This window comes from Panonychus citri, unplaced genomic scaffold (assembly GCF_014898815.1).
Source record: "Panonychus citri isolate SS breed McGregor unplaced genomic scaffold, ASM1489881v1 Contig00028, whole genome shotgun sequence".
Taxonomy (NCBI): domain Eukaryota; kingdom Metazoa; phylum Arthropoda; class Arachnida; order Trombidiformes; family Tetranychidae; genus Panonychus; species Panonychus citri.
Window position 1 is genome coordinate 223,050 of NW_026515433.1, and position 13,831 is coordinate 236,880.

A 13,831-nucleotide genomic window follows, 5' to 3' on the forward strand; every position below is an offset into this window, starting at 1 on the left:
ATGATGAATAAATCGTTGAATAGGAAATCGAGATGAAATAAAAATTAAACGAAATAAAATCTCATTGATTTACTAATTGTTGATCAACTTTTGTGTCTCCATCTTCTGTTAAAGTGAGTTGTTTAGATTCGAGTGCCATCTACACCCTTTTCTTGTTATTCTTTCATTTGTTTACTTATTCAGTTTCCTATTTGTTTGATTGTTTACTGTTGATTAATTGTTGAAACTCCATTAAAATGGCTGTGCCTTCAAGTGAAGCTGAATTCGGTGATGAGGATTTACTTACAGTTCGGGAAATTGATCTGAGAAATGTGAAAAGAGAAGAGGCCTTAGTGCGATGTGTCAATTCATCGTCTAAAAGTATTATAGGAATTGAGTTTCCAATCACTGATGAAGCGGTTGATGGGCTATTCAAATTAAAAGAAGAATCAATCGGATTTGTTGAATTATCTATCGATTTGAGCAAAGAGATGATCCAACTTGAATCTACTCAGTCTATTAGTGAATTCGATGTGAAAACTCTGGGATCACGAATGCCAACCAAGAATCCGAGGTACATCATTTTTATTTATCCTCATCAACATGGTAACGTTTTCCTGAAAAGTGTCATCTTTGTCTATTGGGTTCCAGCGAGTGGCTGTCCAGTGAAAGAGAAGATGCTTTACTCAACATGTAAACTTCCCTTATTAGCTGCATTGCAGGATAAGAATAAGTTTGGAATCGAGATCGCCAAGAGATTGGAAATCGACGATATTGATGAACTAAGTGAAAACAATCTACTCGATGAACTCCACCCCATAACTAATCCCGGTGCCTCTAATCCAACAGGAACAATGTTTGCCAAGCCTCAAGGACCAGCAGGGAAAAGAGGAGCTAAACGATTAATCAGATCAGGAAATGATTCATAACCGATAATCAGTTTTCCTTTCATAGTCATTTCTGTTTTAATTACCCTATTTAAACCTTTTACCTTATCTAAAAATCTCAGTTTTCAAAATCATAACTTTTACAGATTATATATTAATTTAATTCACTAATAATTTTGAATTGATAATGAAAACATAAAATGGTGAAAAAATTGTCACGATTTTACTGTTACAATTTCAATCAAAGAAATAACATTATCAATTTTAACATAAATGATTATAAATTCTCATTGATTTAAAGATTTTAATGTAATAAGTATTCACTTATCCCGATGCTGGAGGAAATAGTAGGTTGAGGAAATACAAGACAATCGGAACAACGGGCATCAACATTGATCCAAATGCTAAAATAGTTAATAATGGAATCGCCAAAGCGATGATCAAAATAATCGGATGAACCATTCCAAGTGATGTACTTGATTTCTCTGAACCTTCAACTGGACTCTAAACGAAAATTAATCAAAGCCCCGTTAAATTGCCGCTTTTAATTGAATGAAAAGTTCAATATCAGTTGAATACTCACCTTGTTATGGAGCATCATTGGATAGTAGATAATGTTTGCTACTGGCCTTCGATGACCTCTAATTACTCCGAAATTGTCGTGGTGGATATTATGATCTGAGTCTTCGTCGTAATTGGTGACAGTTTGTTGTTGTGTTTCCTCAACAACATGACACAAAACATCAAGCAAAAGGATCTTGGGAAAAGCAACAGTTGACAATATAAACACTAAATAAGAATTGAGATTCATTTTATCACAATTAACACTAAACTACGATTGACTTTAAATATCAACTGAAATAATTTTCTGATTGTTAAACTTTTCGTTACTTTTAACTTATCTCATGAGTTCCCTTTAATTAACTTTACAATTAGGTTCCTCTTTGATTAACTTACTTTATATTGACCACAATTCACTAAGCTTTACCCTTGTCCATAATCATGTAACCATTAAATTAATTTTAATCATAAGCTTAATAAGGTCATCATGTAATTGAATTAAATCATTGACACAATAGAGTCACAAAAGATGAACAAATATTTTTAAAAATAATTAGAAATTAAATTGTTGTTACGATTTTTAATTATTAATTTGTTAATTGTCGAACCATTTTTGTTATTGCTCTAAAAATACAATCAACTAATTTTGTGTTGAAAAAACAACCAAAAACTATACATGCAATCATTTTAATCTTATTGAAAAGAAAGTATTAATAATTAGAACACGAAGTTGATCAACATTCAATTCACAAGTTCGATTACTTTTTGGAAGAGAAATAATCTCCGGTCGGATCTTCGAGCCAAGGATAATTACGAGAACATTCAACGCAGGTATGGAGACGAATCGTTTCTCCGGGTAATTCTCGAGTGTTGAGTGGACATTGACGAGGTAAATTGCAATGGGGTTGACCTGAGACTGTGCACTTTTCTTTCCAGGCTTCGAAATCTTGAATTGAGTCCAGTTTCGTGGGTGTTTGGATCCATTGAAGAGCCTGAGTCATGGTGACAAAGTAAACATCTTTTTTCTCTAACATTTCGTCGATCCATTGGATGAAAACGTCAAGAAATTCTGGCGAATTCTTCAACCACGAAGCGTGGAAAAACAATCCCAACGGAGCTCGATTAGTTTTGTAATGGCGATTGAAATTATGATTTAGGAAATTGTAAAACTGTTCGCCCGTTAAAATGTTTCCGCAAGAATCAACCATAGAGCACCCGGACAGTTCTTCGTCGAACTTTGGATCCTCACGTCGGTCTAATTCATTCATAACTATTTCCCAAATTGGATGAGTTCGAGTTGGACAATTCTGACCGTTACCATGGCACTTGTGAGGCATTCGGAAGTAAAGAGTGTAAGGCCAAAGGGGTGGATTAGAAAGCGGAGCGGTGATAGTTGAATCGTAGAGAAAAGCTTGTTCATCCATCATGAAGAATTGATTGTTACCTCCAATTCTGAGAGCAGGAGCTCGAACACCGACGATTGAATTATCAGTAATGTTCGCAAATCTTTCCATGATCAATCGAACTCCAGACATTTCTTTGGCCCATGTTTCTTGAGTCGCGGTTGTCCAATACTTTTCATCAACATTATGAGTGATTGAATGAGCGGCCATTTCATGTCCACGTCTATGGAGCTCTTGAACAGCCGAGTAGTTGGTATACTTGTGTGAGACGAAAAAGGTACTTTTAATAGAGCACCCGTTTGGATTTAGTCGATTATTATCCAACAACTTTTCGTACAAATCGATGTTATTATTGTTAATGGCATCGTCGAAAGAGATCATCACCATTTGAGGAACAGATTCTGGTTCTAATTTACCAGGAATCAGAGTTCCATCAACTGAGCACCAACATTCAGGTAGCACACAAGTGACGGGGTCACAAGGAGGCGCGCGATTGGGATCCTTTCCAAGAGCTAATCAATACAGATGAAAAAATTTCGTTTTGATTTCATTTTTAAAACGTTTGAACAATTAATAACAATCAAACTTTACTTACTACAAGCATTTTCATCTGACCCATCAGCACAATCGGGTTTACCATCACAGAATAATTGCTTCTCGATACATTCATCATTGCCACAGGCCAATTTGCCTGAGTCACAAATCGGTTGATCAGTTGCTAGTTTAGGTAATACCAATCGTGGTTCTGTAAATGTGATTTGAGAAAAGAGTTTCAGTCTGATTGTTCAACGAGGAACTTTCAATGGTCACTTACTTTCTAATTGAGCGCAATTTTTGACGTTATTTTTCCAATCGCAAGTCTGTCTTTCGATGTCGAAAGCTAATCCAGAAGGACATCTTAAAGCGAGTAAGCCCTGGACTGAACATCTTACAACATCCCGACAATCGTCACCGGAAGTTAATCTAAAATATTCATTGCTGGTTCTCCCTCTACACAATTCCGCTTCATTATCATCAGCTTGACGTTTCGATTTTGTCCCAGTTGCATAACCTTTAAGAGAATGAGAAATTTAATCAATCAAAACAATCAAGTATTATAATATTAACGGGAATCAATTTATTTAAAATAATTATAAAAATTGACAAAACAAGATATTTGATTAACGAGTTTCAAATGAAAACCAAAATTTAGACACCCGATTAACCTGTTAATCAATAATCTCGAGGTAATTTTCTTACTGAATTTAAACCTTGAATTGTTTTAATTAATTTTAGACAATTAGTAAATTTTTGAATTTCAGCAAAAGTTTGATGAATGAAAAACACTAATGCAACTGTAATTAAAGGTCTCTTACAATCCAAGGTTATTCACAACATTTGAGCAGTTAATTTGTATTGCCTGAGGTGTTTTAATTTCCGTTACAAGTGAATCATGTGATTCGATAAACAATTTCAATTGAATGAACACCAAAAAAAGTTATAAAACTCAAATTACCAAATAACTGATGATTTGTTAACAAATTAGTAAGATAAATGTTTAATTGTTTCATGGCAATTCAATTGTTTAAAAAGCACAATACAAGAAATGAAAGAATCTCGATCTTACCTTGATTTGGAATTAAAAGTGAAAACAACACTAAACTTATGAAATTCGATAACATTTGGATCTTTTAATGATAAATAATAGTCGATAAACAGAAATAGAAGTTCATCCAATTAACTAGATGGAAATGTGATTCAATTACGATGCGAACAAATTTAAAGAAAATGGCGGAGCTCTGAACAGATAGAAAAGCAAAAGAAACTGAAACAAGAAGTTCCTCTCGTGTCTCTTGATTCTGGGAGTTGAGGGGCCACAATAATACAACAATTTTTGCCCTGCAGAAGATGAAGAGAAGAGGAAAACAAGGTTACCAGGAATAAAAAGATCAACTGGAAAATAATCGCGATTAAGATGGAGATGGAATTGTTTTCATCTTAATCAGCATCAGAATGTTAATCAATTAATCTGAAGACTCACATGGAACTGGTTTTCTGTTTACATTACTTTATCTCTTTGCAATTACCTTAATTTTCAAGGCTCATTTTCCTCCCACAATGATGGTCATTGGTTGGATTTGAACTTAATGGTTCCTTTGAAAATTGTCACCAGAGTTTTTAGCTCGAGGCTAATTGTAAGTATCTTCAGGCTAGAACATATCATGTGTTCAGTAAACAATGTTCTTTATTTAATTGCCTGTTTGACGCTTTAACGTAAACAAAACTTTATTTAATTGTTTTTTCTTTGATTGACCAAATAAAGAAATTTAATTATTACCATTGGTATTATTATTGATACAATATCGATTTTTGTTTCACTTTCATCATCAACTTGTTATTTTTACATTCGATTTGTGAAATAACGAGACAGTCGATTGTTATTGTAAAAAGTAAAGATAAAATTATGGTCGCATCAAAGGCCAATTAAATTGCTCGACCAAGATAGATTTCAGTGTGGTCAAAATTTTCTTCACCCGTTGACAATTGGATCTGTTGGAATCCTAATTTAAGATGAAAGTCGATCACTTCTTTCTCCCTACTTAAAACACGAGTACAAACCCCATGAGAACCTAAAATAAAGAATAAATAATTGATTTAATGATCGACATGAAAAAAGCAATAAAAGAAATGAGAAGGTATAATTACCATTTGTTTTGAGCGCTACAAGGACAAGAGATAATAAACGCTTTGGGACACTTGCGTCGATAATTGTTGGTAAAACAGTTAGATGCAAGAGAGAAGGGTGTGTTTTGTAAACAATCTCAGGAATGCGGAATGAGCCTTCTTGATCTTGGTGCATGGCGACAATCATTTCTTCAGCAGAATCTAGAGTCTCTCCTTTGTCTTTCTTTTCTTTTGGACGTGGATACTTAGAGCACAGTTCGGGGAACCAAGCAGCTTCTAGTTTTTCCTCGAATTTCCTCGCATCAAAAGCAGCGAGAGCAAATCCAACGATTTTGGAACAATCTTCAACAACAAAACAATATTCTGGACTTAAGGTTAAAAATCCTCCAACAAACCTGTAATTCAGTTAATGAGAAAATAGTTGATAAAGGTTTGTGTCAATTTAGAAAGTCAGTCAACTTACCGATCAGGTAAGAGATCTGGATATTGTTTAAAATTATCACTGGTCTCATAAAATTCTAAGAAACTTTTATTGTATAGCTCATAAATAATCGCCTCGTCAGAACTTTTTAACGGGCGAATATTGTAAGAATGACTAGATGGCGACTCAGGTGATTTATATATGAAAAGATCATTGATACTTTCTAATGGAAGTAATCTTTGTAGTTCTCCAGTCAATCCTCCCCTGAATATCCACGGTTCTTGATCTCCACTAGTGAAAGCTTCTTTATAACCTTTAGAAAACCCTTTAAGAGAAAAGAAAATGTTAGAATGTAAACAAGCAATGATCCAGTGTTTATAAGATTATTTACATGAGAAAGTTGGAGATGCAGAATTCGGTGGTGTTGTTGGTATTTTCCCAAGAGCTACAGAGAAATAAAGATAATAATGATACAAATTAATCATAAGTTAATATGAGACAAATAATCTAAGATAAATAAATTAGAGTATTTGACTTACACATCCATTGAACATAACTGTTGAGTAAAGCAACTGCACCTCTCAAGTCCCAAACATAAGGAAAAAGATCATAAACTAAAGAGAGATTTTGACAGCTCACTAAACGTGAACAAAGACCTTCAATAGTTTCTGCCATTTCTTGGAATTTTTTAGATCTTTCAAACCATTCAATTATTTCAGGGGAATCGGTGGATCCTAAGGATCGTCTTCTTTCATCAGATATGAGATAACTATTTGTTCTTAGCCAATAGAATTCGTAAAGAAAACTCACTCCCTGAGCACCGTATTCAAACGGAAGATAGAAAAGGTCAACAAGAAGAGAAACATCTTCGAGGTTGATTCTTTCTACTTTTGTATCTTCCTCACATTCTTCTGATGAACTTTCAGTTTGCATTTCTTCAGATGAATCAACGTCTTTATTTATGGATTCATTAGGCGTGTCTAAAGCAACTGTAACTGATTCTTCAGCCGAGGTTAATTCTGTCTTATTGGGTTCCTCCATTTGAGCATCAGAATTATGTTTAGGGGATAAAGCGGGTGAAGCGTTACAATCCATGGGCTCCAATGGATTAAGGATAACCGGTGGGGTTACCAAAGAGTTTGCCAATTCTTTGGTGATCGGCTGGAAATTAGATTCATTAGCCGAGTCAAGAGTCTTTTTCTTCTCACCATCCAAACTCAAACTCTGATTACCGTTGAGGACACTTTCACTATTAGGAAGTGAAGAAGGCGGTGGAATTGTGAGAGTGGGTATGACAGAAGCAAGAGGAGTTGTAATAACATCAGTTGGTTTACCATAAGCAACTTTTGTTTGGTTAAATTCTGATAACCAAGCCTCAACCGCTGAAAAATTAGAAAAGTCAATTGATTAATAAGAATCGTCGACGAGAAAAAGATTAAATCTACAAACCTGCACGCAGCGCTTTTCTAGGATGATAAGTTGTGGCACTTAGGCATGAAGGAATATTATCGATGGGACCTGATTCATTTTCAGTTTCCAGTTTAATATCGGATGATATATTATCACATTTAACATCTGAGTTACATTTACTCCACTGGGCCAACGTATGGATGGCTATAAAATTAGGCTCATATTCACAATTAGGATTAGTAAGAACACCACGAAGATGAGCATTGAGTTGAGTTGATCGACCTGAATAAGGTCCAAGAAAGATTCGCTTTTGGTCATAATCATTGGCATGGATATTATCCCAAATTACAGGATTTCTTTTTAAAACTTCGGAAAGCTCTTGTATGGATTGAACAGTGATCGTCTTGGAGATAACTTTATTACCTGTCCACATAATGTCAATTGCTGGAAGGAGTTTAGACCCAATGATATTAAGATAATCGGAAGTATGAACATTTGGAATAGCCCGGGAACCACAGTACTCTGTTGGACAGAAAAGAAATTTGGGTTGACCTAGACTTTGGTAAACTTCATTGGTCACAGAAACTTGTGCATGACCAAAACTTTGGAAAACCTCCTTATCAGTTTCGCTGATTTCAGGTTCTATGTCATCAAACAAGATAGCAAATGCTTCACATCCAAAATGTGAGACTTGTTCAAGTTTCCTCTTAAGATAATTAACTTCCTTAGAATTAGAATAGGCCATATCCAAACCAGGTGACAAGGCATAATAGAAAGTAACTCCATTTTCTTTACAACAAGAAATCAGAGCTGCTAATTGTTCACCTTCTTCAACGCTATAAAGCTCTCTCCAATATGCTCGATGCTTAAAATCATCTTCGGAGCATACATGTAAGTGTTTAGACCAAGATTTTTCATCCTAAATCAATTAAAATAATCAAATTAGTTAATGTGAGGATATCAAATGAAACAAAGAAAATAGATGACATACTTGGCAAATAAATCTTTTCTTTGGGCTGTACTCCATGGTCTTCCATAGAAGCCTGTATTGGAGAGAAAGCAAATATTAGAACATAGCAACAAATAAGATGGAAATGGATCTGGTAAAGACTGAGACTAACCCTCAACAACACCACAAAGAAAGCCCCGTTCATCCCTCCCTGATTCACACATTATATTCCATAAAGATTTTGACAATGAACAGCATCAACATGAATGGAAATTATGATAAAAAGAAGATTCAAAACTTGACATAAATGAAAAAAATCACAAAAATAGCCTAGTCAACATCACCATATAAATATCAACGAATGAGTGGATAAGAAAAGAGATGATATTAAGATGTGAGATGAAGATGAGTAGACGTAGGTGATGAAAGCGTTAAGCTGATAAAGATTCAATATAAATCTTAATAATTAATTGATTATGAAAGGAGAAAAGAGTCCAGGATAAGCAAGTGATAAGAAAAATTCCAGTTGAATGATCTTAGCGATGGAAAACTTAAGAATCACAGAATTAGACCAAAACATTCACGAAGCATTAATTATAAAGATGCAGTTGGAACACATGATTAACTTATTGCGGAATTAACATCGGTCATACTCAAATTAGCCCAATTAAAGAGAACAATTAATGAATGAAAGTAAATAAACAATCGTGTTCACAGTTAAAGTTGCCCAATGAGATTGAGACTCTAACTCATTACCAGTTGCCATGGTTACGACGGCGGCTAATTCAATGCATCCATGAGCGACTTTGGGTCAATAAAAATCAAGAAAATCGAAATTAAAATGAGAAATAAGTTTATTCAATTGGAATGATAATTATAATTATAATTGAAATAATCAATTCAAGGAAGATCCTCGTCTGGCTTCTTAGTTAGACAGGTTTAGATTAAATTGGTTCATTTTTTTAGTTTTCAAATTCGTTTGGACGAATTTTCTTGGCCTGCGGATTGGCCGCCGACATCATTCGGTTTCTCTCATTTCCGATAAAGTTTGATGGTCCTCGTAGCCTATTGAACTGTTCGTAAGTTAAATTTTGTGGATGTGAGGTTGATGAAACGCTTGGATCACATATTGGAATCGGCATGAAGGATGAGCGGTAATTGGGCTGCAACGACGGATAAAAAGGATGCTGACAGTTGGGTTGATAAACTGACCGCGCTGGTGGTGGTGGTTGACAAGGCAAATGGAACCTGTGAGAGTGAAGACTTTGCGGTTGGTACATTGGTTGTCTAATGGCAGGATCAGGGTAAGTCTGTGGTCGAAACGAGTGTGGACTGAACATCGGCCGCGAATACGTTGGCTGTTGGTAAGATATCTGTTGACAAGGTGACGGCTGATGGTACATTGGATGAGAGTAAGTTGGTCTTTGTTGATACTGTGAAGGTTGAAATGGAGCAGGTTGGTAAATCGCTTGTTGGAACTGCGCTTGTTGATATGCAGGCTGTTGGAATTGCGGGTGAAGCGGTGGCTGCATCGGTGGTGCGATCGCTCCTGCTCCTTGTGGCAGTAGTGGTGGTTGAGGTTGAGGTTGAGGTTGAGGTTGTGGTTGTTGAGACGGTTGAAGCTGTTGTTGCGGTTGTTGCGGTTGTTTTTCGGGGGAATCATCGACCGTAATGAGTCTTTCAATATTCAGATTATTGAGATCGACATTCTCGTTAGCCGATTGATTGTAAAACTGAAAAGAATCACCACCAAACATTTTGGAATAGAAAATAAGATTTAGAGGTCAGACTTTAGAATGAACTTTAAACAGAAATAAGAAAGAAACTAATATACTCGATGAAAATTTTGGCCTTTTATCTTCAACTTTCAATCGTTGAATGGAGCCAAAGGATTAATCTAATGGAGAAGCTTTTTGAGTAGCTCTTAACAAGATGATCACCATAAGTCACGACCTGAAGGTTTGAAGACAATTGACCCTTTCACAGATTTTTAAGATTCTTTTTGCTGTTTATTGGATTAAATGAGAAAATCAGTTAATTTACTAGATTAATCTATTGATTGCAAGGAACCATAATCAATGATTGACAACCAATTGCTCTTGTTAATTGTCGCCATCTATTGACATAAGACATTTGACCGTTTGATTGATGATCAAAAAGACAATAACAGCCAATCAACCAATAGATGACAATTATCAAAGTAGAGGATCAGTTGATTACTTTAATTTTAGTTTAATCAACATTCCAACGAAATTATAATCAATGTATTTCATTGCAAAAGGGGAGTTCGTTTCAAGGATAATCGGAAAATTTTAACGATCGATTGATTCGTTGACGAGAATATCTTATCGTTGAATCTTGGAAATAATCTCTTTAACTACTAATTAATTAATTCTTGATTCTCTTTCCTATGTAAATCTAATTTATCTAATCCACTTGAACACTAACTCATATTTTCAAGTACGAATACACCCAATTATCAGTAATAAGTTAATCTAACGCTGTCAGCTCTTGATTATTTTTTAGTCAATATAATTCACGAATCACTTCATTGAGAGTACAAAATTTACACACAGTTTCAAATCAACTTAATTATTAAAAGGTAGAATCAGTTGTCACCAACTTAACTGTACAAGTTAAACTCATTAACAAAGTTTAAATTACTTACGAGAAATATTAATCTGTTATCCAATTAACTTGTTTGATCAAATTTACTCAAGTAAAATGCCTTCATACAGGATTATGATTTCAGCGATTGATGCGTAAGTTTTAATAACTTTGATTAAAATGACTTAGAGATGATAATCGCAACTAATTTCTGTCACTAGATTTGGACATATCAACGCTTTGTTGGGCTTCAGTGAAGGTCTAAAGGCCGCTGGTCACGAAATCTTTTTTGCTCATCGAAATAAACACAAACACTTAGCCGACAAACGAGGCTTCGAGTTTATCCCTCTTGATGAATCGTTGCCAGGTATCAATATGGATGAGGCAATTTTCCAGTGGATTGATATGAATGGAGATAAATTCAGACAACCACCTTTGGAACGATATCAAGGAATGGATTTTGAATCTCAAGAAGCGGTTTCAGCTCAGGCTGAATTCTTCTTCATCCTGGATAAGGCTCTGGATAAAGTGGTGACTGAAAATTCATTTGATTTGATTGTCGTTGACATTCCTGGTCCGATGCCTTTTCTTTATAAACATTCGATTCCTTGGATTCCACTTGCATCTCTCAATCCCCTGATATTATACCCAAAGGGACCACCGCCATTCTCAGGGTACTCAGTGAATTCTGATCCATCGAATTGGTCTGAATTCAAGGAAGTTTATCAATCAGCTCATCAAATATTGACTGAAACTCACAACAAACACTTAGAAAAAGTTGGATTAGGACACATTAAATTTGATCCTAGTATTTTTGTAGATAATCCTGCTCACTTTGGGTTCTATCATTATCCTGGTGAATTGGATTATGATGAATGTCCCCCTCGTCGAGATAATTGGATTAGAGTTGATGCTTGGATAAGACAGGCTGATTTCGATGATGATTTTCAGCTTCCAGAACAATTAAAAGAGAAGCCTGGTAAATTGGTCTACTTTTCTCTCGGCTCTTTAGGTTCAGCCGATTTGGTTATAATGAAGAAACTAATTGCAATTCTGGCTAAATCACCTAACAAATTTATCGTTTCCAAAGGACCACGAGGTGATCAACTAGAATTAGCGGATAACATGTGGGGTCAGAATTATGTTAACCAAATTAAAGTTGTTCAATCAGTCGATTTAGTAATCACTCATGGAGGGAACAATACCTTTCTTGAGACCCTTTACTATGGAAAACCAATGATAGTGATTCCATATTTTTACGATCAACTGGACAACGCGCAGCGAGTGGTGGACAAAAACATCGGATTCCGAGTGAATACTTATGATTTGGATGAAGATTATTTCCTGGACTGTATTGAGAAAGCTTTAACTGATCAAACAATCAACCAAAAAGTTAAATCGATCTCACAAAATATGAGACAATCAACTTCTTTGTCTGAAGCAGTGAAAAAGATTGAAAAACTAATTGAAGAAACTAAAAACTCAACGAAACTGTAAATCTAATCTTGTCATGTAGTTAATCATAGAAATCCAACAATTAACTTAACATTCATCTTTTTGAATAATTAAATTCTGAATTCACTTGATATTTTCCGATTGATTGTTCACCTTATCAAATCACAACCAGACTATTTAAATCATAAGAGTCGATACAATTTTTCACAATCAAAGTTTCTGTACAAAACTGTTGGTGTTTTTTTGATTGTTCATTTGTTGACAATCAATCATTTTCTGGATCATTCAAGGTCACTAATGGTCACTTCCGTCTTCTAGAAATCACTTGGTATGAATTGTCAATGGAGAAAAATAACTCAGCATGATTTCAATTTAGATCGTTAATCCATTCAGCATAGTAATTGAATTAGATTATAAAGTGAAAGAATTATTTATTTAATTGGATTGATACATTTAAAGTTCAATCAAACAGAGTATTCAGTTGGTCTTATGATGTTCATTAAGTGTTAATCTCACATCGATTCAGAGATGATGAATATTTTTCTCTTCGTTTATTTTTTAACGATTTTTAATTTTGTCCATCAGGCTGAAAGTAAATTTCCAAATCAAGAAGATTTCGATTATGTTGAAAATCTACTTGACAATTGGAAGATAACTAGACAATCAAGTGACAGGACCAAGGGAATAGTTAAAATCGGATCTTTTGCTCCATCATCAACTCGTCTTGTTGAAAATATCGACCCAGGTTATTCCGATTCTTCCGAAAGTTATTATCAACCATCACCTCACCAAGAATATCAACCGCAATACGGAGCAATAGCAAGTGTCCCGCATTCATATGGTCAATCGGTAATTCAAGGTTCTTACCCTGGTCATCCCTATTACCGCCATCAACCAACAAGTGATCACCATTACTACCATCATGACCATGGAACATCTTCTCACCATCATGATTCTTCTGATCACCGGGACCATCAGCCAACCACATCGACCACAGGTCAATCAATAATTCGGCAACAGTCAAGTGAACCTTCACAACAAAAAGTGATCCAATACATCCCGTTACCAATTAACTCTAAGCAATCGAATCGCAGTCCAACGACAAGTCCATGGTTATGGTCACTTTTATTCATAATCATATTCCCAACTCTTCTCGGAGCGATTTTACTTCCTTTGGCTCTGGTGTTTCTGACTAATGTTGTTTTCGTGTTGCTGATGCTAAGAAACAACAATCAACAAACGGCAATTATACCAAATACTTTATCTCAGAACAAGAAACGGTTTCGATCCTTAACTAATCCATTCCAATTAGATGAAGATATGGTTTCATTCATATTCAATCTACTTCGTAAAGCAAATTTGGTTTATGGATCATCTAAATTTGATCTATTTACCTGAGCCACAAAACGATCTATGGTCAATGTAAAAAGAAAATGGATTAACTGGAAAATCAATCAAATATTTGATCCTTTAGAATAAACGAAAAGACAATTTG

The 13,831-nt window shown here is 35.0% G+C and overlaps 5 protein-coding genes across 5 annotated transcripts; 2 read left to right on the forward strand and 3 right to left on the reverse strand.

Annotated features, from left to right (window-relative positions):
* The first annotated feature begins 77 nt into the window (after nucleotides 1–77).
* On the forward strand, nucleotides 78–1,140 carry LOC128396827 (twinfilin-2-like). Its single transcript, XM_053357453.1, has one exon. The coding sequence runs from the start codon at nucleotides 237–239 to the stop codon at nucleotides 906–908; it is 672 nt and encodes a 223-aa protein (XP_053213428.1). The 5' UTR covers nucleotides 78–236; the 3' UTR covers nucleotides 909–1,140.
* An 847-nt stretch (nucleotides 1,141–1,987) lies between these two features.
* On the reverse strand, nucleotides 1,988–4,830 carry LOC128396820 (chitin deacetylase 1-like). Its single transcript, XM_053357445.1, has 4 exons — nucleotides 4,437–4,830; nucleotides 3,645–3,881; nucleotides 3,426–3,575; nucleotides 1,988–3,342 (listed from the first exon to the last, which is right to left on the reverse strand). The coding sequence occupies exons 1-4, from the start codon at nucleotides 4,489–4,491 to the stop codon at nucleotides 2,186–2,188; spliced, it is 1,599 nt and encodes a 532-aa protein (XP_053213420.1). The 5' UTR covers nucleotides 4,492–4,830; the 3' UTR covers nucleotides 1,988–2,185.
* A 204-nt stretch (nucleotides 4,831–5,034) lies between these two features.
* Nucleotides 5,035–8,987, reverse strand: LOC128396816 (protein O-GlcNAcase-like). Its single transcript, XM_053357440.1, is given in 9 exon segments — nucleotides 5,035–5,439; nucleotides 5,516–5,889; nucleotides 5,958–6,240; nucleotides 6,307–6,360; nucleotides 6,455–7,297; nucleotides 7,365–8,204; nucleotides 8,207–8,244; nucleotides 8,317–8,368; nucleotides 8,447–8,987. Coding segments are annotated over 9 exon segments (2,682 nt in total). The 5' UTR covers nucleotides 8,499–8,987; the 3' UTR covers nucleotides 5,035–5,293.
* Nucleotides 8,988–9,110: 123 nt separating this feature from the next.
* On the reverse strand, nucleotides 9,111–10,354 carry LOC128396826 (uncharacterized). The gene has a single exon (XM_053357452.1). The coding sequence runs from the start codon at nucleotides 10,029–10,031 to the stop codon at nucleotides 9,237–9,239; it is 795 nt and encodes a 264-aa protein (XP_053213427.1). The 5' UTR covers nucleotides 10,032–10,354; the 3' UTR covers nucleotides 9,111–9,236.
* A 442-nt stretch (nucleotides 10,355–10,796) lies between these two features.
* On the forward strand, nucleotides 10,797–12,467 carry LOC128396822 (NDP-glycosyltransferase YjiC-like). Its single transcript, XM_053357449.1, has 2 exons — nucleotides 10,797–11,036; nucleotides 11,103–12,467. The coding sequence occupies exons 1-2, from the start codon at nucleotides 10,999–11,001 to the stop codon at nucleotides 12,376–12,378; spliced, it is 1,314 nt and encodes a 437-aa protein (XP_053213424.1). The 5' UTR covers nucleotides 10,797–10,998; the 3' UTR covers nucleotides 12,379–12,467.
* The last annotated feature ends 1,364 nt before the right edge of the window (nucleotides 12,468–13,831 follow it).